Source organism: Ammospiza caudacuta, chromosome 8 (genome assembly GCF_027887145.1).
Source record: "Ammospiza caudacuta isolate bAmmCau1 chromosome 8, bAmmCau1.pri, whole genome shotgun sequence".
Taxonomy (NCBI): Eukaryota; Metazoa; Chordata; class Aves; order Passeriformes; family Passerellidae; genus Ammospiza; species Ammospiza caudacuta.
In genome coordinates this window covers 42,375,937-42,403,474 of record NC_080600.1, presented here as the reverse complement: position 1 = coordinate 42,403,474, position 27,538 = coordinate 42,375,937, and the positions used below count along the sequence as shown (strand labels likewise).

Here is a 27,538-nt window from a genome sequence, read left to right as displayed (position 1 = left end):
TCGCTGTCCCTGTGGCGGTCCCTGTCCCTGTGGCGGTCCCCGTGGCGGTCAGCGTCCCGCGGCCGTGAGCCAGCGCTGTGCCAGCAGCGCCAGCCCGAGCGCGGCGGGGCCGAGCGGGGCCGGGCCCGCGGCGGCGCTGAGCGGGGCCAGCGTGGCGAACACGGCGTCCGAGGCGTTCCGCGGCAGCGGCAGGTTACAGATGCTGCCCTCGCAGCACGACGTGCACACCTGCACGGACAGACGGACAGGGAACGAGGGGTTCCAGGCGGGAAAATGAAGGGAAAATAACGGTACATTAGCCAAGGAGCTCCCTGTGATTTCTCTCTCCTTTTTTTCCCTCTCCTTCCACTCTTTAAAAATCCATCTATTGAGAGAATATGATTTTCTCCCTTCTTTTTCTTTCCCTTTTTTCCCCTCCCTTTTTAATCATTCCCAAGGGAATTTCGATTTCAGCCGATGCTGAATTTACCCATTAACCCAGCCAGACTTCTGGCACTCCAATTACTCCATAAATTGTAATTTCTATCAATAATATTATATGTATGATGGATAAATATTATATATACGTATATATACCTAATATACGTATTATATAATACATACTTTATATAAGATACAAAATTTATTATATACTATATACACATAATTTAAGCATTATATATACACTGTACATATTGTATATAGTAGATATTATATATAATATTAAAATGTAACATGATATGATATATAATATAACATATGAAATATATTATGTTATTAAATATAGTTGTATATTGTTTTTTATATTACATCTAATAGGCCGTATTTCTTGATATATAGATATATTAAGGATATATAAGGGTATTATATAGTATATTGTATATGTATTTCAATATATAGATAATTCCTTTTATATATTACATATAAATTTATTATATTAATAAAATATATTTAACATAGAGAGAATATATTGTATATATTGTACCATGTACATTATATATTATATATCATGTATTGTATACTATTATATATTGTTATATATTGTATTCACAATATTTTGTATATATGTAAATATATTGTATATTATATATAATGTACAATACAAATTACATACTATACTATATCTATTGTATTTTATATACTATATCTTTTATATAATATTTCTATCTATTACATATTTTAGATAACATTATTATATATTTCATATATAATATATATTTTATTATATATTGTCTTCTATATTGTCCTATATTTCTATATTTGCTGTTATATTATATCTAATATATTGTCTCTATTAGGAATATATCATATATATTACATAATATATACAGCACACATTATATATTACATGCTAATATATCAAATATATATGGTATATTATATGGTATATTATATCTAAAATATTACAATATACAGTATATATTAGAGATCGAATATGTATATATAATTTATACATTATATATACATTGTACATATATTATATACAGTATATATTATACATATATAATATATGATACTATTATATATTATACATATACTATTATATATAATAATATATATTGTATTATATTATATACATAGAAAATTAAAATATTTTACTGAATGTTATATAATGATAATATTTACAACATCTACTATATATAATATGTAGTATATAATAGTGTAATAAATATTATATTATATTATATTATATTATATTATATTATATTATATTATATTACATTACATTACATTATATTACATTATATTATATTACATTATATTATATTTTCATTTTTACCAATATCTGCACATACTATATTTACAAAACAACCCCTAATTCTATAATTTTTCTCTGTTTCTCCCACCTTGTACTCCTCGTGCCTGATGTAGGTGCAGCCCGTGCTCAGACACTCCTCCAGGGCCACGCAGCGCTTGGTGACAGACACGCTCTCCCCGCTGGCCCTCATCATGTGCTGGCTGAAGCAGTACCTTGTCCCTAAAAAAACATGGAAAAGTCTTTAGCTGCCCAATTCCAGCAGGAGAAATAGGAAATAAATCTTATATTTTTATCAAATCGTAGAATGTTTTCAAAAATACCAGTTTTTGATGTATTTCTTGTAGATCATGTGCTGGCTGAAGCAGTACCTTGTCCCTAAAAACATGGAAATGTCTTTATCTGCTCAATTCCCTTTCTCTGAGATTCCACCAGCACGAGAAATAGAAAAGAAGTCCTGAATTTTTATCAAATCATGGAACTTTTCAAAAAATACCATTTTTGATGTATTTATTGTATATCATGTGCTGGCTGAAGCAGCACCTTGTCCCTAAAAAATGAGAAATATTTATCTGCCTAATTCCCTTTCTCTGAGAGTCCTCCAGCAGGAGAAATAGGAAAGAAATGCTGGATTTTTTTTTTTTCCAATCATGGGATCTTTAAAGAAATACCAATTTTTGATGTATTTATTGTATATAATGTGCTGTCTGAAGCAGCACCTTGTCCCTAAAAAAACATAGAAATATTTATGTGCTCAGGTCCCTATTGCCCTTTTCTCCTGTCCAAACAAGGATTTATCTGGGAATACTGGTCTGGTGCCATGCCAGCCAGCCTGAGGGTTTTATTGCTGCTGATTTGAGCTCAAAGGAAGCAAATTCTGGGCTGATAACGAGCCTGACACAGGCTGCAAACACAGCAGGGTCATCTCCTTCCAAAATAAACATTTCCCAAAGGCAAAATCCCAAAACAACCCAGCTAAATGGGATTCACAGGGGCTGCGGATAATCTCAATATTTTTTGATGTTTTTGTTTCTCTGTCTCAGAAGAGAACTGGTGAAGGAAGGGGAGATCTGGGCAGCTCAGATCTGATATTTGAGTGTTTTATTAAAGGGTTTTTAAAGAGCTGTTCCCAATTTCAGACTCCAAGGGGATTTATGGGATCAAATAAAATACCAAAATTCCAGCTGTGGCTGCCCTGAATGTGGATTTGTGCCATAGGGGAGGGAGGTGAACACAGCCAGAAATTGGCTCTGTATTCACCATTAAGAGAAATAAAACTCTTAAAAAATCCTTCCCTGTGAGGGTGAGGAGGAGCTGGGATGGAATTCTCAGAGAGGCTCCTGGATTCCTGAGATTCAACCAGCAGGAGAAATAGGAAGGAAATGCTGGATTGGAAGAGTCCAAGGTCAGGCTGGATGCTCGAAGCACCCTGGGATCATGGAAGTGTCCATGCCCATGGAATGGGATGAGCTTTAAGGTCCCTTCCCAGCCAAACCAGTCTGGAATTTCAGGAAAGCAACACCAGCCTGATTGAATCCTCCAGCTGAGCCAGAGGAAAACAGGGAAAAGCTCCGGGTCCTCAACCTCATCCACTGCAAGGAGACAGAAAAGCTTAAGGGATGAACTCCAGAATTCCACATTTCTGGGAATAAGGGGGCTCCGTTGGTTTGGGATGGGGCTGGTTACCTCGGGGGCAGTAAACATCCGGAGCCCAGCGGTTGCACTCGTAATTATCCGAGGCCTTTTCACAGGTGAAACACTTAAATCCGTGAGGATACGGTGTGGCTGAAAAGAATGCAAAATATGGAGTTAAAAAGGAATGGAAAATGGAGTTAAAATGAACCCATTAATCTGGTTCTACACTGCTTTTTGGGAGAAACACTTAAATCCAAGAGGATACGGTGCAGCTGAAAGGAATGCAAAATATGGAATTAATAGGAATGATAATGGAGTTAAAATAACCCCGTCAATCTGGTTCCATGCTGCTTTTTTGGAGGAAACAGCAATAGTTTTTCTCTTTAGACCCAAATTTCTCCAGATTTTCCTGTCAGTGTCAGCAGGTTGGTCCTGATTTGTAAAACCCCGACCCCCACAGCACATTTAGGTCGCTGTGGACTCGTTCCAGCTGTGTTTACCCAGCCAAAGTGCCCAGTGCTGACTTCAAAGGGAGCTAATGGGAGCTGGGAGTGCTCATTGCCCTGGAATCAGAGCTCATATCAACACTGCGGCTTTATCAGTGCTGATAACAACATATCAGGTGGATTGAAACACTCTGGGGATTGTCCCACCGAGGCAAAGAGCTGCTCCTGTTCCACAGCCCCACAGGGAACAAAACCACTGTGCTGAACCTCCAGCTCTCAACAGCAGCCTCTGTCCGAATTTATCTCACCAAACCAGGCCTAATTCCTTAACTGCTCTCCTGGCAGCACTTGTGGGGCACTTTCAATCCCTCCTCAAGGTGCTGCCACCTCCTCAGAAGCCAAATGGTGAACAGGTCACATTTATCAGCACTTTGAACCTCGACGGCCCCAAGGGCCACATCTTCACCCTCCTCCTCATCACCTCCTCCCCTGGCAAGATGAGAGGCCTCAGCTTCTCCACGTTGTGCTCCTCTGGAATGTGATTTGGAGAATTGTTTACCCAGCAGGTGAATTGTTTTAATTCAACATCCAATCACAGACAGCTGTGTCAGACTCTCTGAGTGTGTCACAGGTTTTTATTATTCATTCTTGTCAAGCCTTCTTGTGGCAATGTTCCTCACTTGGGACTCACCAAATGTGGAATTTGCAAGCAACCCCAACAAGGGAAGAGACGAGAATGTTGACTCCAAGTTTCAGAAGGCTGATTTATTATTTTATGATATATATTATATTAGAAGAAAATTATATATTAAGACTTTACTAAAAGAATAGAAGGAAGGAGTTCATCAAAGCAATCAAGGAATAGAAAGGAATGGAATGGTAATAAAATCTTGTGACTGACCAGAGAGTCCGAGCCAGCTAACTGTGATTGGCCATTAATTAGAAACAACCACATGAGCCCAATCCCAGATGCACCTGTTGCATTCCACAGCAGCAGATAACCATTGGTTACATTTTGTTCCTGAGGCCTCCCAGCTTCTCAGGAGGAACAATCCTAGCAAAAGGATTTTTCATAAAATATGTCCGTGACACCTTCTGATGTCTCCTTTCTCTTCCCTTAGTATAGTTCTCGTATACAATTTCTTTTAATATAGAATAACTTCATAATATAATAAACCAGACTTCTGAGAACTTGGGGTCAATTCTCATCTCTGGCCTTGTCCTGGGGACCCTCACAACAATTTAGGGTGTCAGGGGGAGGTGACTTACTGGAGGGGTGGAGGTAGACGATGTCCTTGGCGGTGAAGTCGCGGCTCCGCGCGGCCGGAGCGCGGCCGGGCAGCAGCAGGAGCAGCAGGAGCAGCCTTGGTGGCCAGGCCATGGCCCGGCCAGCACCTGCTCATGCGGCGGCCGAGATCCCCACCTGGGCAGAGTCACAGAATGACAGAGTTATCCAGGCTGGAAAACACCTCCGAGATCATTGGCTCCAACCCGTGACAGACACCGCCTTGTCCCGCCGAGGCAAAGAGCTGCTCGTGTTCCACAGCCCCACAGGGAACAAAACCACTGTGCTGCACCTCCAGCTCTCAACAGCAGCCTCTGTCCGAATTTATCTCACCAAACCAGGCCTAATTCCTTAACTGCTCTCCTGGCAGCACTTGTGGGGCACTTTCAATCCCTCCTCAAGGTGCTGCCACCTCCTCAGAAGCCAAATGGTGAACCATGGCACTGAGGGCCACATCCAGGCTGTCCTTACAAACCTCCAGGGATGGTGACTCCAGCATCTCCCTGGGCAGCCATTCCCATGGCCAATCCCTCTTTTCTGGCTGGAGCAGGGATGAGCAGAGAAAACCCAGAAAGACTTGGCCACCACCTTCTCCCCATAACCCAACCCCAGAGCCTCCAACTCCTCTGGTTAATTTGGCATCAATAAACACCAAAATCATAATTATGTGAGGTCTTTTCACAGGTGAAACACTTAAATTGACAAGGATACAGCATGGCTGAAAGGAATGGAAAACATGGAGTTAAAGGGAATGGATAATATGGAGTTAAAAGGAATGGAAAATATGGAGTTAAAGGGAATGGATAACATGGAGTTAAAAGGAATGGAAAATATGGAGTTAAAGGGAATGGATAACATGGAGTTAAAAGGACCCCATTAATCTGGTTCTATGTTGCTTTTCAGGAGGAAACAGCAACATTTTTTCTCTTTAGATCCAAATTTCTCCAGATTTTCCTGTCAGTGTCAGTGGGTTGGTTCTGATTTGTAAAACCGCGTCCCACACAGCACATTTAGTTCGTTGGAAAAGGTGGAGAAAGGATCTCCCTGGATTTCCAGTGCTGTGGGAAGCTGGCTGGTCCCACAGTACACCTCATCTCCACCTTCCTCCTGACTCCTCCTCACTGGCTGGGCCACATCTCCATGATCCTGTGAGGCTCCTACTGATTTTATCTTGGCATTTTCTCCTGGAAAAGCCTCCATCTCAGAGCTACAAACAAAGTCACCATTGGATTTTCCTCATCCATGCTCCAAAGGGGTTTATTCCCTTTATTATGCCATTAATAAATAATTTGGTGTATTTTTCCCAAGTCCCTGACTGATGTGAACTAATTAAAGCAGAACTCAATACCCACTGTGGTACCATTGCTGAGACCATCCCAACCCCAGGCTGTGGGGCAGACAACACTAAAAAATCATTAAATACACAGCTCAGGGGCAGACAAGACTAAAAAAATCCTTAAATACACAGCTCAGATTATTAGAAAACCTTAAAAATTATCAAAGTGCCTCAAAAATCAAATGTGACAGGAAAATCCTGAAAGGGTGTGGCTGCTGAGCCCGGCTGGAGCTGATGGTTTCCTTTGGAATCCACCCAGAACACACAGGGCTGGGATGAGTTTTTCCATCCTGATCAACCAAAAGATCTGCAACACCCAGATAATTCCTAAGCAGCTCTGAATATGTGGTGGTTATTATCTAATAAATTTTATTTTTTGTTGATTTTTTTTTTCAGGAAAGATATGATGAGGTTGGGAATGTCACCTCCAAATGTTTGTCCCACAGCAGAAATCCACCCAGGACCAGCAGCACAAAGGTTGTCATTGTCCCTGCTGTTATCTACAAACAGCTTTTTTATTAAAACACAGTGAAATCCATAAAAAATATGAGGAAAAAAGATAACACACAGCCTGGTGCTTTAAACTTTGTTGCTTCAACCTTATGAAGAGGGAATTTTGGATTTACTCCATTGATCCCTCGCAGCCAGGGGAGAATGAAATCCTGATTAGAAGCAGACAGGAAATAAACCTCTCCCAACCACATGGAAGATGAAAGAAATGGGTCCATGTGGGATCTGGAGGCAGAATTTGGAATTTGGGACTATTTTTTTTACCCCAAATAACACCAGGAAGGTTTCACAAGCCCCACTCTTCATTTTAAGACATCAGCAGTTTGCAGTGAGACCATCAGGAGCAAAAAATGAGGATTGATACTGAGCTACAGCACCAAAAAATGAGGATTCACATCCCAAAAAGAGGAGCTCATCACAGCTCAACTCCAACTCTCATCAATAATTAACAAATTATCAACATAAAGGACAAACAATCATGGAATCAAGGTTGGAAAAGACTTCCAATATCATCAAATCCAACCATTATAGAGATATTTTAAGCTAAAGCACAGCAAGGTTGAAATAACGGCAGGAATTCCTCACAGAGAGACAGGAATTTGTTGGGTTTGCTCATCCGAAGCACAAAACTCTTTTGTTTTTGCAGAACTGATCAAAGCCTTGCAGTTGGGGACGTTGGTTTTCCCAGTGTCCCTTCTGTGGGAGCAACTGCTCACCCAGCCCCTCTCCAAATGCTCTGTGGCAGCACTCAGCCACCAGTTTGGAAAAGTGGCTGGTGTCAGAAACCCTCCAGCTGCTCCCTAAAAACATCCACATCCTTCCTCTGCTAATTGCAAGGGCCTTAACTGCCAGCTCCTAATGAGTGGCAAGAAACCCTGAACGAACGGAGAGAATTCACTGCCCCACCTCCATTTTCAGGTTGAAACAGGTTTAATCACAGGCAAAGAATTGCAATTTTAAAACCCTCTGGGACAGAAAATTGTCCAGAGCAAGGCAAGCGGGGCCAAAATTTAAAACCATGTAATTTAGGGAAGTCCTCATGTGGCAAGAACCTGCCACCATTATTGTCACCATGACCATATTCCACCTGCTCATTCCATACACACAGGTATGGTAAAACCAGGAATTTCTACAAACATGGAAATACCCAGTGCCAAAAACCTAAATATTTAATATTCCATGAATATTTTGAGTATGAACAGATGGGGTACACATAGTTCTGTTTCATGGGGGGCAAATATTTGGTGACATTTAAGGTAATGATGATTACAGAGAGTGGAGTGGCAAAAAATGTTATTGCATTAAAGTAATATTAAATACTTTAAAACTCAACATCCAAAAACTAGATATTAAATATTCAATTAATTATATATTAATTTAATGTTCAGCCCACTCATTTTCTCTGGTGTTACATGTAAAAATAAAATGTAAGGAAGGCAATATTAATATAGATATACAGATATAATGTACTGTCTCCAAACATTTGACAAAAAATTTGGTTGATTCCCAAAATCCTAATTTTCTGCAATGGTGGATTCTCTTTAGGAATGCTATAAGCCCTAAAATGCGTCACCAAAGGCATAAAGGGTTTTTCATTCAAGCCCCTTTTAATCCAGGACTATCAGCTAAAACAGACAAACTTTGTACAAAACTTTTATTTTCAAGAATTATTGGTGGTGTACCACCTACTCCAGGGCTAAACCTCTGCTGGCAGAGCAGATACGAGGCACGGGCAGATAGTTTTTCCCTCAGAATTCCCTCGGCTCCTCACATGGATTTTGGGGTTTTTAGCATGGGGGTTCAGGGGGCAAGATGGAGGAATCTGGGCATGTCCAGCCTTTCTCCTTCCTCTTCTTGGCCTCCATCTCCTGCTGTGATGGTGGCACTTTGGGATTGGTTTGGAGTAGAAGCTCACTGTCTCACACAGGTGATGGGTATTGGGCAGTAATTGTAAATATTGCACACGTAGTTTTTAGTATAAAAAGATAACACCACCCTGGGGCAGGCAGAGTGCCTCTGTCTGTGCTGCTGAGCAGAGCTGGGCTGGACAGGAGAAAGAATTTTATAGATAAGGAACAATGAACAACCTTGAGAGCAAGAACTGAAGAGCTCTGACTCCTTTGAGCGCAGGGCTGGGAAAAGAGAATTTCTGACACATCTGGGGTCACTGTGAGGAGCAGAGAATCCAAGAACAAGTCCCACATTTGGGTTTGGATCATTTGGATCATGCAATCAGTGTGTGAGAGGGCCTGGGTGCTGACACAGAAATCCCATCCCTGTTAACTCCCTCTGCCCTGCTCCAGTGGCATCTCGGAGGTGGAAAGGCCGTTCCCTGAGCGTGACACAGCGCCAAGTACCAAGACTCCACCAGAAGGGTGCAAGAGAGAGGGATTTGTTACAGCAACATTTGCTTTTATAGTTTTTCAAGATATTTACATTTACTTAACAGACACATTCACTGCCCATTGGTTAGAGACAAAGTTCTCAGTAGGTGAACAAGGATCCAGGTCACTCTGTGAGCCAGCTGGAGTCTGTATATTTTAACTTTCTCTCCTTCATCACCTCTCACAATGGTGACAACCTTGGTGTCTTCCTCAGGAGAGATATGGGGCTTTCCTTATCAGGAGGCTTTGCTGGCTCACAAGAACAGCACAAAATGCCTTTCCTACAGCTCCCATTCCGGATTACTCCGGCCTGGCCTTTGCCCCACCACGGTGCAAATGAGCCATGGGAGGGCCTGAGCAGCAGCCCAGTTGCCCACTTGTCAGCTCTCATTAGGGAGGGGACATCTCGGCCTCGCTGGCACCGGCTCTGGGGACAATGGAAGGTCCCAACCCTCCCCGGAGAGGAGGACGGATATCAGGGCTCTGGGTTTAGGGGAGAAGTGTTGATGGAGGGGACAGTTATTTTAAAGGATGGCTTTGTCCCTCCTGTCCTCCTCAGGTCAGCTGGCTGACCACGATCAAACCCCTGAGCTGGGCCAGCTGCAGCTTTGCAGTAAAAACACCGTTCCAGGAAGGATAAAAAAAGGGAGTCAGACACCAAATCTTCCCGTACAAACACTCAGCCAATGCCAGGCAGGAAGGAATTCTTGACTCATGGGTATTTCTGTGGTTCTCCTCACACAAGCGTGGCACAGGTTGTGGCATTCAGGGCCTTCCACCTCGCTCCAGGGGGAGATGGAGCATTTCCCTGCTCTCCCTGGATTTCTAGGGCAGTGGGAAGTTGCCTGGTTGGTGGGAGGCTGATGGTTGTCCCTCACAGGAGGAGGCTGACGATTCTGCTGACAGCTCATCCCAACCTTCCTCCTCATCTCCTCCTTGCTGTCTGGGCCACACCTCCAAGTTCCTACAAGGTTCCAACTAATTTCACCCTGACATTTCCTGTTATCCTTCCCCTTGGAAGGGCCTCCATCTCAGAGCTCTCCAAATCAACTCTTCCTTGCATGAAATAAGCCAGCAAAAGCCAGGAAAAATTCCCTGTCAGTGGGCAGGAGGCTTCCTGAGGCCTAAAGCAGCAATCACAGCATGGCCAGGCAGTGCCATCTGTGAGAAGCCACTGAGGTTGTTTCTGTTCTGCTGGGCCATCCTTCCTCTGCCCTAGGGTGATCATTTCTCAGTGGGAAACAAAGACATGGGAACTCTGAGCAGCCTGACGAGGCTGGAAGAGCTGTTCTGGAGGCAAAGTCTTCCCACCAGGAATTCCCTCCCGCACATCCCAATATGACTTTCCTAAATAACTCTGCAGATTTTCCTCCTGCCTTTCTTCCAGGTCACACAAAGCTACAGGTTGGACTTTGCATGACTGAATTTACAATATTTGGGTTAGTTTTCATCTCCCTCCAGCCTCCAAATCCAAGCCCAGCTCTCTGCCTGTGTCATCACTGTCCAAAGACAAATCGGAATGGCGATGGAACGTTTTCCATCTGGCAGCTGTGCCGGATCCCAGACAACAATCCGAAGGACTATTTGCAACTTCTCCAGCTCTAATTGCCTTTTTCCCCCTTCCCCTTTATCCTGCTCAGCCTTTTTGTGTCTATTCTATTTATTTCTTTTGGTTCCCACCACACGTGTCAAAAGGTTATGAAAAAAACCCTGGAATTTTTATGAATTGCCTCCAAATCCAGCTTTTTTCCACGTGCTATTTAGGGGATTTTCTTGGCAGTTTCACCCCAGGAATGGTTAAATGTGCATCCCCCTCCCCATAAAATGGGACATGGTAAAGCTCTTGTATCCAAGGAACCTCTCAGAGCTCTCGCAGAGGGGTTCGCTGCCTCTCCTCAATTACAGCAAGCAAGAGTAATTAAACAATCAAACACAATTAGTGCACTAATTACTCCCAGGAACGTGGCCCATCTAATCGCCTTGGCTGCTAATTACAAAGCCTGGAGTTCATTGAGCTAAAAGCCCCGGACCTGGGGAAGTGAAGGGGGGGACAATATGTTCCCTCTCACGCCGCCTTCCCTCGGATGCAATTTAATCTTTCACAGGATGTGATTCCAAGGTTATTTTACAGCCAGCACTTGGCTTCTGTTTTCAACCTGAATCACTCCTATTTTCAGTCCCACCAGTGAAACTTTTCTTAAATCCTTCCATCTTTTAATGATTCAGGGTAAAATGTCACTTCCATTTATCCTCAGGATAGTTAGGCTTCAGAAAAACACAGGGATGGAATAAATATATTTTACTGGAATATCTAAGACACTTAATATTTGGCATTAATGACAGGGGGGGAAAGTGAACTTAAAATTCAGCCAGGATATAAGAAAATATAATTTCTGCAAATTAATTGTCAAGCTGAGCAGGTGAAATATTCCAAGTTAGAGAAAATTCATTCCCATTTTACTCCATGAATGTGGCACAGGGACACCACTTTTCCTTCCTTTAAATTACATGGAATATTCAAACCCGTGACCATGAACACCTCTGAACCAGCAGGAAAATGGACATGGATGATCCAACAAATCATTTCAAGACCTATTCCCAGTTTTTGCATGAAAAGCAAAATGGCCAGAAAGTCTGGGGGGATGTGGGGGATCAGGCTTTTGTTCAGTTTGGGAATTTTGGAAGCCCCTCAGCACACAGGCTGACCTCAGTGCATGGAGAGCCCCCAGACAGCCCGGCTCCACGCAGACAGGATAAGGAAACCATGCGTGAGCACAGAAATCCTGGGATTTTCCTGCTAATAAGAAGCAAAAACCCCCAGTTGCTGAGTTCCAGTGGCCAAGGGGAGGAGAGCAGCTAAATTATTCCCTAAATAAATATTTGAGTTCAGTGGGGCAGCTGAAAGGGCTCCTTTTCCCAAGGCAGGGATGGGATTTCTGTGGATCACACGTTGTCTTCTTCCTCCTCAGGAAACTCTCGTGGCAAAAGGAGGAAGGGGAATGCACAAAATTAAATTTTGCTCCATGTGGAAACAGCAATTGGGATCATCCTGGACCATCTTTCCTACTTAAACCAAGCAAGAGCATCCCAGTTACCGGGGAAAAGGGAAAGACCATTGCAGTGTCAGCAAATAAAATGCTGCCAAAACAATGCCAAAGAAACAAGGGAAATTTAAAAAACCCCAGGAGAATGCATTCCATGTTAATGACAAGCGCTGGAAAATCATCTAAGCTGCAACCAAGATATGAAACCCATCAAGAAAACATTTTTCTAGTCCCTGCTTCAGCTTGTAGCATTTTAAATAGAATGGGATGAGATTTTAAGGTTAAATTTTTACTATGTCAAGAAAACTGGGACAACCTTGAGAGCAGGAGGATCCTCAGTATTTTTAAAGGATCAGAGGAACAACTCCTGAGTCCAAGGTCATCCTGGGTAAACTCCTGGAGCATTTTATTTGTGCTACAGCAACAAATATTTCAAGTAGTAAAAAATTACAAGGGAGGTTCATTGGGATGATGGGGAAAATAGGTCTCCAAACAATCCCATCGTTTTCCAGCAGGCAGGATTCTGGCTCTGGCTGTGAGACTGTTACAGGGAATAATTGGGGGGAGGCCAAAGCAGAGCACCAAAGCTCCGAACCCTCCTGATTATTACAAAAATGAGTTCTACCCAATTAACCAAGCGTGCTCGGGCCAAATTAAACCCCAGCCTAGTGACATCTCCAGATGTAATTGGTGAAAAGGGCACTTCCAAAAGATATTTTCTTTCCCCCCCCCCATTTCCCTGCTATTCTGCATTCAGTATCTTTGCGCCAGAAGTATTGATAAGAAACTCTTTGATTAGAGGCTGACGGGGACATGAAAGGGGGAGTCTGTCCCTCCTGCGCCAAACTGTGCTTTAATAAAGCCAGACATCAATCTGCACCATTGTGTCCCCGCTCTCCCGATGCCTCTCTGGCGGGATTTGTGACAGTTCCTCTGGGACATCACCTCGCACATTTGCCATGCTAGATTAGGCACCGAGCCGCAGCCGCGCCCGGAGCGAGCTCTGTGCGGCGCCACGGCTCGGCCCCGCCAACGTCACCTCGCACAAACGAGGCTTTATTGTTGTGAACACAGCCAAAATTTCAGCCTTTTCCCCTCTGAGGAGCGTTTTGACCCATCACTGATTGCACCGTTTTTATTCCTTGCCTCTCCTTAGTTACGTGATATTAGCGAATCCCGGTTTTCCCAATTCCCGCTGTGATGCCGTGGTTTCCCCCCAAATAATTTAACATACGCATGGAGCAGTTAACAAACACCATGTGTCATTTTTCCAGTCCTGGAAACACGGGGATGAGGCCATGGAAGGGCTCCCTTCCCTTGGCAGTTCACCCAGAGTTCATCCCATTTTTTATTTCCCGACCCGCGCGTGAATTCCCGTTGGCACAAGGCACCCAAAATCCAGGGAAGCCACAAAAGGAGGGGACACTTAGGAGGACAACACCTCTGCTTTCCACATTTCCAAAGATCTCAAACCAGGCTGGAGAAGATGCCACGGCAACCCTCAGGGAAATAACGGGCAATTGGGAATGGCTTGGCCATTCCCAGCTGTACAATTCCGACATCTCCGTAAAATCTAATGACCAAGGACCCGAGCCTCCTACAAGGATCCTTTAGATAAGTACCTCATTCTCATTTTCTCTTGATAAAGTAGCTCATGTTTCTCTGAATCTGAATAAATGAGAGTTTCTTGTTCTATTTTATAATTTCTGCTGCCACCCTTCACTCCATAAGGACTGTAACAAATTTTGCTGTAAATCTCTTTGCAGAAATTGCCACAATTAATTATATTTAAAGAGCAAAATTAATCTGATTTTGTATTTTCTATCTTGTGACACCAAATTTCAGATATTTTCCTCCAAAAGCTTTACTCAAAGTTATCCTACTCCAGTTTTAATGTACGCTTTATTTTGGTATAAATTAGAAAACCGACATATCATTAAATAATATGCAATAAACCCAAATGAGAACTGACTAATTCACGTACTTTCAGCTGTCTGGTTAATCCATGGAGTAAACAAATCCTTAATTCATGAAGATTTTCATTAGTTTTTCCAGAAAAACAAAACCTAGCAGAACCCAAACCAAACCCTGTGCTCCATAAGAATTTCCAGTGTTATTTGAAATCCTAGGCAAATTAATTTCCACTTTTCCTCACAGAAAAAAAAAACATTTAATTCCTTTATTTTTCCAACTTGATGATGAGCAAAGGACTAATTAAGAGAAAACTCCTCCCCAGCACGATGGGAAGATGTAAAACTCCATCCCCATTTTAGCTTTCAGGATGGTTTCAAACTTCCAACACCACAATGAGGGGTCTCAGTGGATATTCCTGAGGTGGAAATTTTGGATTTCTCCCTGGTTTTTATCACATAAATGTCCTGGAAAGCTGAGTCCTGGCGCCTTCCCACAGAAAATTCTTTACCCGTGTGCAGAAAGTCACTCCTTTTCATTTATGTCATTACAATGTACAGATGGACAAAATGCTCTGAATAACTGAATATTAATTCACTTTTCTGATGCTAAAATGAACAATTTTGCTGTTCCAAATTCAGTTTGGAGGAAGCTATTTATAAAGTGCATTAACTGCAGAAAATTCCAGGAATAAAGCAGGGACATTTCACTCCCTCAGCATCCATTTCCTTGTATATTTAATTTTTAATTCCATTTTCACACAAGTTCATTACCCTCCCTGCATTTCCCTTGTAGATAAACACTGTCAATAAATTTTAATGTGTATTTATCACATAATGAAAAGCATGGGCACATCACAATATTATAATGAAAAATCATTTTATGTTCCACAGCTAAACAGAAACATATCCCTGTGATCTATAATTGTCTGCCAGCAGGTCAGAAAGCTGAGGCACAAATTTATTTTCAGTAAGAGTAAACAGATTAATTTAATTAATTTATTTAATTTTTATTTAATATTATTATTTATTTAATAAATAAATAATTTAATTACATATTTAATATTTATTTAATACATAAAATAAACCAAGGTACTCAACAGTTCTGTCAGCAGAGAACCAGGCTCTCATTCTAATAGATTTCACCCCAAAACAAACCTTATAATTTTTAAGCAATGTCACAAAAGGATTTCTTTGTTGTTGTTTATTCAATTATTTTGGTGGGTTTTAGGGGCCTTTGGGGTTGTTTATTTTTTTTCATCCAATTGTTGCTTCAACCCACCAGAAAAAAAAAAATCCCTGGAGCTCATGGATTAATTGCTGTGTTTATTCAGGGTTAACTGCAAATAACAACAGTGCCCAAGTACAAAAAAAGTGAATTTCCCTGAAACTACAGTGCCTGGATAGCAGAAACTTTTCCAAAATAACAGCATTTTATTCACAATAAGCAGAATATTTCTGGTTTGTGGCAGAAAACATGCTGGCACGAATAAAGCTTCCTAAAAATGGGCTCAGAAAAAAAGGGATGGGAAAATAATTGAGGATCTTCCAGGAATGCTCATGAGATAAATTCTGATGGTCACGAGGACAACACTCAGTCCCCATGAGAATGGAAAACCCTGGTTTGGGTAATATAAAAATAAAAAATGAAAATAAGCATAAAAATCAGGGGAGTGAAGGACAATAAACACGGCCAGGAGCCAGGACAAAGGGCTGGACGCGGCCTGAGGTGAGCAGGGAAAGAGAGCAGGAGCTGAGCTGGGAAGGGGATGGGATGTTCAGGATGGAGACAAACCCAAGTGCTTGGAACAATTTTGATGGAATCCCAGACTGGTTTGGGTTGGAAGGACCTTAAAGGTGACCCCTTTCTGACACCTCAGGTTTGGCTTTTCTATGTTTCAGGCTCTGTGCTGCTTTAGTGTAAAAGGGATAATGTTTAAGGCATGCTGAGCTCTGTGCACAGAGCAGGGAGACAAAACAATTCCTGCTCCAGCTGGGCACCAAGGACAAATGAGCCAAATCTCAGCCCAGGAGCACAAACAGCTGTGGAAGAGGTTTTACAGCAGCGAAGTTTGACAAGAGGATCCATTTTTAGCCCTGAAAGAATTTTCTACCAAGGTCTTTGACATAGAAACCAAGAAAGAAAGAAGGATCAATAAGAGAAACCTGCAGCTGCCTATTCCAATGAGCACTTTGTTTGTTTCTCGTGACCAATGAGTAAAGTGTAAACTTGGGAGTTTTGTAAGAATGTATAAAACGCATATTTGGAGCCTTCTGAAAATGGAGTGTGTCGCTTTGTGCTGTCTCTGTCTCAACTACAACAAACCCCGTGGGCTGCAGAGAGAAAAACAAGCAGGGTGGGACTGCAGGGGCTAAAGCTGCAATGGGACAATGAACTGCAAGGTGCAAATGGAGCAGAGCTGATCCCAGGGACAGACCCCGGCAGCGCTCGTGCATTTTGGGGCCATTTTGGTTCATCTTGGGTGCAGCCCTGGCTGGGCTCTGGTGCTGCCCAAGGTGCATCCGTGGAGGAGATGCTGTGAGTGAATCCCTGCTTTATTCTTTAGCTCTGTTCTTGGGCAGCCTTCTCCAGGCATCAATTCCACCCCCTGCCATAGCAGGGACACCTTCCCCATCCCAGGCTGCTCCAGCCTGGCCTTGGGTACTGCCAGGGATCCGGGGGCAGCCCCAGCTGCTCTGGAATTCCAGCCCAGCCAGGAATTCCCAATTCCCAACCACCCATCCATCCCTTCCCTTGGCAATGGGAGCCATTCCCAGTGTCCTGTCCTGCCATCCCTTGTCCAAATTCCTTCTCCTGTTGCCCCTTTAGGCCCCCACATCTCTTTCCACCTCACCCCATAACCAAATGAGGAAAACAGAAGCTTTTTGTGGCGCATCAATTAAAAACCTAACCCCTCCTTGGTGTTAATTAAACTTTAAACCTCTCCTCATCTGCCCTGCCCCGTGCTAGATCTGAATGTCTCATCCCCTTGGCATGACCAAGTCCACTTTCCCAAGGTTTTTTTGGAACAACCCCAGGAATTCAGGAGTCTGCCAGCTCACAGATGTTATCCTATATGAAGAATCCCTCAAAATCGTGCTCCAACTCATCTGCCTCAAACACTCACCTCCAGAACACACTAAAAGCACAAAAGCTTCCCAAAATGTGCCCCCCTGATTTCAACATGGCTTCATTTTCCCTCATGAATCACCTGGAATTCCACAGGCCACTTTCCCTGTGTCACCACTGACGTGTTCCCGTCATTTATTGGTTTCCATCAGATCTGATCTCGGCTCTCATCCTGCCCCAAATTCTGTAGGAATTCATGTCTGACCAGGGAAATGTTGAAAATACCCACATTTTTCAGCTGCTGATTTCTCACAAATTGAACCTTTTCTGCCAATTATTTCCATTCTGAGAGTAACAAATTCCACTGGAAATAATGACCCTCCAAGGGCACCTCTTCCTGTTTTTCTTGAGACAAAAGAGGCTTCCAAGAAAGTCATTCCACAAGACTTCAATGTTTTACCTCAATAAACACAAAGGAATATTTAAGACAAAATAAACCCATTTAAACTTAAAATATTTGAACTAAAGCTTTGTATGGTTTTGTTTCCCAACTCAAACAATAAGCTGAAATAATTATATTTTATTATATTTATTTTCTAGCCCTGTAATCATTAAGAAACCACCTCCAGAAGGGTGAAGAAATCTTGGGAATACCAAAGGATTGCCCCTGGATCAACACAGACTATGCAAGACAGAGCAGAGAGCACAACCTGGCCAGTCCACGACACTACAGAAAAGAAAAAAAAAGCTTAAATTAAAACAGCCTAGATTAAAGCATGATAAAAATTTGCTCCCTAAAGCCAACAGACTGACTAGAAAATGGGCTGAAAATTCAAAAATCCACTGGTTCAGAGGATACATGGAAACAGGTGTGATAAAAGGAATTCCAAATTAGTTTTTGTGCCACTCTTTTAATTTGTTTTTGTTATAAGTCACTGAGGCCTCGTGGAAAAAATCAATCAGATCAGGATTCCTTTAGGGAATGATGGCCTTTCCAAGGATATTCTAGATAAAAATATAGATTACTTGCTAATACAATGACCAGGCTCACCAGCAGACAGTTTTTGGCACTGAAACACTGCTTTAATTTCCATGATGTCTAATTATGTAAATATCTCAAACTAATAATGGAAAAAAGATATTTAGAAAAAGAAATATTCTTCTTTCTGTGAGCACTTCCAGCCAACTCTGGTCACAGTTGGAAATGAAGGCCTGCAGTTGGCAGTGCCAGTGTGTCAGGGCTGGTTGCAATGATTATATATGAAAATATTATAATTTATTGTTACATCTAATTGCATATTATTATGATTATCCTGTACTTTAATATCATGATTCATACTATAATATAAAATCAAGGAATCATGGAATGTTTGGGTTGGAAGGGACTTAAAATTCATCCCAATTCACCCCTGCCATGGCAGGGACACCTTCCACTGTCCCAGGGGGCTCCAAACCCCATCCAGCCTGGTCTTGGGCACTGCCAGGGATCCAGGGGCAACCACAACTTTTGGCTTTAAACTGAGAGAGAGGAGAATTGGATGAGACATTGGGAAAAATCCTCCCCTGTGAGGGTGGTGAGGCCCTGGCCTGGGCTGCCCAGGCCCAGGACAACAAACTGCAAGATGCAAATGGAGTAGAAGTCAGGAAATCAGGAAGATTTGCTAATATATTCCAAAATAAATGACTCCAAAACCAGGTGGAAACCAGAAATTCTCAGGAGTAGACACTTCAGCTGCTCTGTTTTTCGTGGAATTAGCAGGAAATCCCACTGGCCTCAAACCCCAGCGGGACACTGAGGCCTTGAGCGGTGGTGACGCCTTGTCCAGGCTGCCCTGGAGCAGGGGCTGGGCAGAGCCCCAGAATAAAGCAGGGATTCACTCACAGCATCTCCTCCATGGATCCCCCTTGGGCAGCACCAGAGCCCAGCCAGGGCTGCACCCAAGATGAACCAAAACGGCCCCAAAATGCACGAGCGCTGCCGGGGTCTGTCCCTGGGATCAGCTCTGCTCCATTTGCACCTTGCAGTTCATTGTCCCATTGCAGCTTTAGCCCCTGCAGTCCCACCCTGCTTGTTTTTCTCTCTGCAGCCCACGGGGTTTGTGCTCCTGGGCTGAGATTTGGCTCATTTGTCCTTGGTGCCCAGCTGGAGCAGGAATTGTTTTGTCTCCCTGCTCTGTGCACAGAGCTCAGCAAGGCTGGATGTGAAGCTCAGAGCTGCTCACTAAAGCAGCACAGAGCCTCAAAAGTAAATAAAAGCCACAACCTGAGGATTCAGGGAGGGGAGCATCCTCCTGCAAAGGCTGAGTGGGAGCAGCTCCCACAGGACCCTGACCCTGCAGAAATCTTGGAATCCACCCAAGATCTTGACCCCTCCTACCCCTTGGTGCAGCTCTACACATAAACTCATAGCTGAGGCCACAGCTCTGAGCACCACAATTCCTAAATTAATTAATTTGGCCTCCCAAGCACTGGAGCCCAAGCAGAGCAGTTCCAACTCCTCCTTTGCCATCCAGGTTCTTCATCTTCACCATAAAAACCCTCAGAAATCAAAAAAGTGATTTAAAAATTACCTTTGTGTCGAGGACAGGGAACCAAAGGACTCCAGAGCAGCAGGATAAGGTAAGCAGGACCAAACCAGGGACCAGGAGCTCCCTGAGCTCCTTTAAAGTCACCCAGCAGTGGGAGGAGCACCAGGAATTAATTAGGGATTAATTGATTAATTAGGGAACAATTTCCCACCTCTGCTCAGGTGTGTGCTCTTTGTTTACCAGAATCACCTGGCCAAAAGCATTGCTCCAGGTCAAAGTGTCAGAGAAATAAATTTTAAAAAATAAAAATAACAAAGAGAAGTTTGAACAGTTTGGTTTTGTTTTTATAATCCAGGCCTTCGCCTCTATGCAACAGAATTAACAGGTAAGGAGGAAAAGTCTCATCCCTCCACAGGGAATTTGTTTCTTCCACATATTAAATCTTAAAATTTCACCCAGCCTGGCCATGTAAATTGTTTGCCTGAGAATAGGAAATAATCAATGTTTTAATTATTTGCTTTGATTTTTCAATAAATAATAATTATAAAGTACCTAAAGGAAAATAATAAAAATAAAGTAAAATTCCTAAGCCAGGTTGGACAGGGCTTGGAGCAACCTGGGATAGTGGAAGGTGCCTGTGGCAGGGGGTGGAATGGGATGAGCTTTAAGATCCCTTCCTAAATTTATGGAAGGCAGCCAGAAATATGAAAATAAATATGAAAATATCCATTAATTCACCCTTCGTGGCTCCAATTCCCTGATAAATGTGGAGGTGGAGGCAGCACTCTGGGAGATCAGGTGGATTTTCAGCCCAAACAGCCACAGAGGGAACAGAGCAAAACCCAGAACTCCCCCCCTGTTTTTTCTCATCCGCTGCAATCCTGATCACAGCTCAGAAAAATTCATTTTTCACCTCGAAGGGGAAGAGAAGAAATAAAAAATGTGCTGTACAACCTTCTCCTGTTATGACAGCCTTACAGATACTTCACATTTTTCATTTATTATCAGGAGCTGCTTTGTGGAGCTCTGTGCCAGAGATATGAGGTCATGGAGCTGGAGCTCTGACTCCCTGCCAGATCGAGCTGTGATACTAAAAGAAGCCAAAATTAGCTTCCTGTGCAAAACTGGGAACAAAAGAGCATTTTTCCTGAGGGTTCATAGGAACCTCGATGTCCAGCTCCAGGCACAGCTCCCATCTTACCACCCCATCAGCTCCCACCTTATCACCCCATCAGCTCCGGAGCAGAAACCCAGAGTGGGCTCTTTTGGGATGTGTTTCAATCAGGGCACAGACCCAGAGAGGTTCTGGCAGGAGCTCCCAGCCCAGCCATGCCCAAGGAGCTGCTCGATTCCCACACCTGAGCACATGGAATGGGGTGGGAGATGCAGCGTGGAGACACAGTGGGATGGTTTGGGTGGGAAGGGACCTGGGGATCATCCAGTTCCAACCTTGACACCTTCCACCACCCCAGGCTGCTGCTCTGGGCACTGCCAGGGATCCAGGGGCAGCCCCAGCTGCTCTGGCAATCCCAGCCCAGCCAGGAATTCCCAGTTCCCAGTGTCCCATCCATCCCTGCCCTCTGGCACTGGGAGCCATTCCCTGGCTCCTGTCCCTCCATCCCTTGTCCCCAGTCCCTCTCAGCTCTCCTGGAGCCCCTTCAGGCCCTGCCAGGGGCTCTGAGCTCTGCCTGGAGCCTTCCCTTCTCCAGGGAACATTCCCAGCTCTCCCAGCCTGGCTGCAGAGGGGTCCAGCCTTGGAGCTTCTCCAGGGCCTCCTCTGGATCTGCTCCAGAACCTTCTGATGTTGGATCCAGAGCTGGAGGCAGCTCTGCAGCTGGGGTCTCACCTGAGGGATAATCCAAATTCTCACCCCAGGATTTGCCACAGAAGGTCCCACCCATGAAGGTGTGGACTCAGGAAATTTCTCTCTCACCACCAGCAGCCAAAGACCTGGTGATGTTTTCTTTAAGCAACCTCAGTGCACAATTTTACACATCAGAGACCCAAAACCAGCTCAGGAAGTGCTGTATTATCCAGCCAGGTGAGCTGCAGGAATTTTGGATTTGAAAAGAATAAGCAGATATTAAATTCTTACCCAAAACACTTCAAAATAACATGAGAAATCCAACAAACAGAGCTCAGACAGACCCAAGGGCGCTGCCCAGCCCTGCCAGATCCTGCTGACAGCTGCTGGAAGCACAGGGAATCTTTTCAGGACAGATCACCTTGAAAATAATCCTCCCTCCAGAGAGCTTCTGATACCCAACAGCACAAACCGTGCTCAGGAAACAGGGGAAGGGCTGTGAGGAAAAATTTCCTTGGAAAAGCAATGATAATACGAGTTATGGAATGGTTTGGATTGGAGAGAATTCTCTAATTCCAGCCATCCTCCATGGATGTTGATCAGAAGGAAAAACTGAGGATAAACACTGGCACCAATGAACACAATTATCAGGAATTTTAAACAAAAAATCTAAACTGAGTTTAAACTAAACTCAGTTTGGAATTGCTCTCATTTCCTGAAGATGCAGGATGCAAAGCAGCAGGCAGCTGTGGGATCAGCCTTGGGAATGAGGCATTCACCCTCAAATCCATCAAACTGTCCTCGGGACCACAAACACCAGTAGGAAATCAGATTCCATCACATGAGAGTTTAGGAAACACCAGGGTCTTCCCTGCCTCCAAGGAAAGCCACATTTTACTGCAAGTTACCACATTTTTAGAAAGAAATTACAGATGAAATGTGTGCTAAAGCCATCCCCACAACTTGCCCTGCTGGGTAATAAAGGCTCAGTTCCTCTCCTTGACTCTGAGCCAAGAATCCGTGGGGAAGATGCTCCACTATCCATGAAACTCTGTGGAAATCCCACACTTTAAATAAAGATGTACCAACATATTTGTCCCAAGACATTTTTCCATTCACACAAAAATGTGGCTGCGAGACTTAAAATCCCCTTCCCACAGAGGTTTCAGGTGTTTCATGTTCCCATAAAACATCCTGTGGACTAATACAAAGATAAATATCCTTGGATTGAGACTGGAATTGGAATTATCCCAGCAACAAGTGTGGTTATAATGTTGCTTCTACTTTTGGGACCTCAATATTATTTTCATGTGGCATCACACACTTCCCTTCATGGTTTTGGCAGCCAAACCAGGAAAATCCCTTCCCAAAATCCCCTCCCAGCCAAGGAATCCAAATGAAAATGGGAAAAAGAAGTGACAGACGCCCAGAGCTCCACACCTTGCATGGGGACAATTTGGTGCAGGGTCCAAAGCACCCAACCTGTCCTAATCACCTTGAGCTCATTAATTTACAAAGCTTTGGCCCAACTCTCGGGGCTGGCAGATGATCAAGCTCTTAGTGGATGTGGTTCAAACTAATCCACTAAAAGGCATTTAATTCCAGCAAGGAAATCAGGACTTTTCAATTATTGGAAGTGCTAAAAAGTTTTACTGCCTGCAGACTTTCAAGGTGAGGGGAGAAACAGGGCCCAGCTCCATCCATGGGGAGTTCCCACCTCAAATCCCACCACCAAATCCCACCCCATGGTTCCCCCAGTGCCCTTTCACTGCAGACAGGGAAAAAACCAACCGGGTCCAGCCTGTGGTGTTGCTTATTTTCCCCTTTTTCATCCTTCAGATCCCATTTTCAGGATGGTTCCCTAGGGAAAAGAGGATTTTGTCAAGTTACAACTTCTCACTTGGATCCATGAGGGCATTTGGCCAGGCTGGAAAGGAAGGGAAGCTTGGGAAGTCAATGAACATTCCATGATGGGAACATCCTCCAGCTACCTCAGCCAAGGAAACCCTGCACTCCCATCAGTACCTCACCAGACACAAAAAAAACCCCAAATCCCAAAACCCAACAGAGAAAGGAAGAGAGAAAACTCTTAAGTGTCCCAACCATGGAAAAAGATGGAATTACAAACCAGGATAAGACCCAAAGTCGTAAAAATCAACTTCCTCAGACTTTGTGGTGTCCTTGGAGCCAGGAATGTTGCTGGGAATTTGCTGTTAAACTGGGTCATGCTCAAGATTTTTGTTTTGCCAGTCCCAAAAATCCAAGGCCTTGTCTGAACACCAAACCAAACAACACCAAATGTCATTTCCAGATAAAATATTTTAGTGGATATAAAACTCAAAGCAGATAAATATTCATTCATTAAAAACACTCTTGGTTGCCTCAATTAAAATTTGCTGCATAGAGCAATTCCACAAAAAAACACTCCCAAGGATAAAAAACACTGAAAAACCACTTCTTTCCCTTTTCCCACTTGAATATTAGATCTAAACCCAAGGTAAAAGCTGTTTAAAATATCTGTTATCTGGAAAAAGTAAGAAGATGGTGATATTAATTTTTAAAACATCATGAAATGCCCCAAAGATGCTTTGTACCCTATTAAATGTTTAAGTAGAGCATGGTTTGGTAGATACAAGCTGAAAACAACTTAACAGCAGTGAAACTGGTTTTTTTCCATCCTTAAAATGCAGTTGGAAAAACAAATTTAAAAACTTCTCCATCCTTGAAGGCCAGCTGATCAGTAAGGAGATGTCTGTATTTGTGTACAGGTTTTATAGAGCTATAGAAAACAGATATTTTAGATGGATAAAATAGATATTTTAGGTAGATAAAACATATATTTGAGATGTACTTTTTGTATATTTATCTATGGATGGACACACATTCATCACCCAGCAGAGACAGGAGGTAAAATGAGGACGACAAGGCCGCTTAACCTTTCCTTGGGATGTGACAGACCCGCAACATTTTCACTCCCCACAAACCTCCCTTCATCCCTACCTCCATGGACACCCCAAAAACCTCTTACCCACCAAACAACCTCCTTGGAAAACACCTCCACAAAATCCCAGCGGGCATCCCAAGGGCCCAGATTTGGGATGTACAGATGGTTCCCAACGCTGGATCCCAACCCCGCGCTCACCCTCTCCTCCCGCGCCGGCGCCACCCTCGCCGCCCCTTGGATCTCCCTGGAGAGGGCTGGAAGCTCCTTAAGAGCATGAAGACATCTCAAGAGATTTGAACTCCTAATATCTGCAGACTGGCATCTGCTTCCCCGGCAGTTTAGCCCCAAATGTACGTCTGGGAAGAAGGAGAGCCCGAAAAGCAGGCGGGATTTCTGTGAAATCCAGCCCTGCACTGGTTTGCCTTTAGAATCTTGTTATAGGAGCACAAGGATCCCAGGAAAACAAACGCCCCGTGGTGAAATATTGAAGGTTGGGAAAGGTTGGTTGTGCACAAAATCAAAGAGCTTGGTAGGTATAGAGAAAATAAAACGCGCAAAAATAAATTCAACCCCGTTAAATATTTAAATATACATAATAACACAACAAAATTGGCCAAATTTGTATAAAAACAGAGTAATACAAAAAAAAATTAAAAACCTAGAAGTTAAAATGGTCTTTTTAATTCATATATTTAGATTTACCACCAGCCTTATGTGGGGACACTCAAACAAATTTCATTTCTACAAACACACAAATCAACTCTAAATAAACTGCACGTGCAGAGCCCCCATTAAATCAATATTTGGGCTGTGGAATTAAAGCGCTGCCGTTTGGGATTCTGGCCAGGAGAGCCCACGAGACCCCGTGACTTGAGCAGCAGATGCACAGAGCGAGGTGTGGAGATGCTGACATCTCATCAAGGGCTCCCATTCTTCTGGGGACAAGAGCCATTGTTCCCTGTGCCACCAGGGTTCTTTGGGAACACTGCTGAAGCACATCTGCCCAGATTTATTTCATTAATAAATTTTAATAAGTATTTCTTCAAGGTTTTTTTTAAAGTGTTTTATTCAATTCGTCAAAAATAACGTCTGAAGAGCAACCTGGCGGAATTTGCTTTGTTTATTCAAAAATTGTGTTTGTTGTTGTGAAACAACAAATAAATTAAAATCCGCAGGACCTGGCAAAGAGAAATCCAGGGGTTTAATGGAAAATATTTTGGTTTGCTTGTCCTTCTCCTTCCTACCAACCTCATTTTCAGGTGTCTTTGTGGCATGCATTTATGGCATTACTCCACCTTCTCCTCCAGACACACAATATTTACATTAAAAATCCATCCTACAGGTGATTAATCACCAAAAATGAGCTTGCCAAGCCCTTCCCTCCACCAGCCAGAGCCAAAAATCCCTGATTTCCATAGCAGGAGTGTGAATTTTGTGGCACAGGAGGACAGTGAGCTGAAATCACCCCAGCTGCACTCCAGGAGCAGAGCTGGCAAACACTGCACTCACCCTGAGAGGTGATTCCAGCTGGGAATCTCTGCCTGGACCAAGGAATAATAACAATGAAAGGGAACAGGGGCTGAGTTTAAAATTTCCAACTGTTTCAGAGGAGAACGCAATCAGTAAGTTAATTAATTAATTAGTTAATAAGGACTAACAGCAGCAGTTCACGAAATTTCCAGAGAGAATAAATTTTTGAGGACTTTTAAAAAATAGCCCCAGGGCATTTAAACCCCACAATTAATAAGCTCCAAATGAGGCAAGATTAGGAGTGTGCAGCCTTCAGCATTTCTGGATATAAACCACCAGGAAAACACTCTCCTTCCACGACCTCCCCTTTTCCAGAGTCCTTTTATTCCCTGCATTGCAAACCAATCCTGAATCCCAATAATTTCCCCTGTTAATTTAATTTTTTTTCTTTTAGCACTTAACTCCCTCCTCGGGACAAACCCCAGGGATTCTGCAACCTGCCTGATGCTGAAAATGTTTCCATTTTTCCAGGCAAATCCCTGCAGTATCCACAGGGATCATCCCACAGCGAGCCAGGCACCTGCCTGAGAGCCGGAATTTGTCTGCACAGCAGCTCAGGAGATGAAAGCAGAGCCACACAAAAGCTCAGGGCTGGCCGATAGGAAATAATTGCAGGCAGAATTCCATGAGAGGAATTTATGTTATTCTATTCAAGGCACTTGTAGAGGAGGAGAATGCAAAAAAAAAAAACAAACAAACCTACCCTAAATTTGATAAAATACAGGAGTAATTGGCATTAAACCAATAAAAGACATAAAAGGAAAACGTGATAAAATTTTAATTATAAGTGAGGTAATTCCTCTCATCTTTTCCTATCATATTTAGCAGTTCATGTAGAATATTTAGCAGTTTAGAGAGAATACTTAACAGTTTATATAGAGTATTTAGCAGCTTATATGGAATATGTAGCTATTTCTAGAGAGTACTTAGCTATTTATATGGCATATTTAGCTGTTTTATAGAATATCTAGCAAATTATATAGAATATTTAGCTATTTCTATAGAATATTTAGCAGATTATATAGAATATTTAGCAATTTATATAGAATACTTAGCAATTTATATAGAACATTTAGCAATTTATATGGCATACTTAGCAGATCATATAGATAGAATATTTAGCAATTTATATAGACTATTTAGCATTTTATATAGAATATTTAGCAATATATATAGAATATTTAGCTATTTCTATAGCATATTTAGCAGATTATATAGAATATTTAGCAACTCATAGAGAATATTTAGCAATTTATGTAAAATTAGGAAGCCGCTGGAAAAATTACTCAGGAATAATACCCACCGATGGAGCAGCAGGAGGGATATTTTATGCCATCATCCCAAATCCATCCCAACTTTGAGGCTTTCCCGAGTTTT

At 42.9% G+C, this 27,538-nt stretch overlaps 1 protein-coding gene across 1 annotated transcript; it reads right to left on the bottom strand.

The window, feature by feature from the left end:
• LYPD6 (LY6/PLAUR domain containing 6) lies at positions 1–27,538 on the bottom strand. Its single transcript, XM_058809879.1, has 5 exons — positions 27,465–27,538; positions 5,086–5,239; positions 3,422–3,520; positions 1,827–1,957; positions 1–228 (listed from the first exon to the last, which is right to left on the bottom strand). The coding sequence occupies exons 2-5, from the start codon at positions 5,195–5,197 to the stop codon at positions 49–51; spliced, it is 522 nt and encodes a 173-aa protein (XP_058665862.1). The 5' UTR covers positions 5,198–5,239; positions 27,465–27,538; the 3' UTR covers positions 1–48.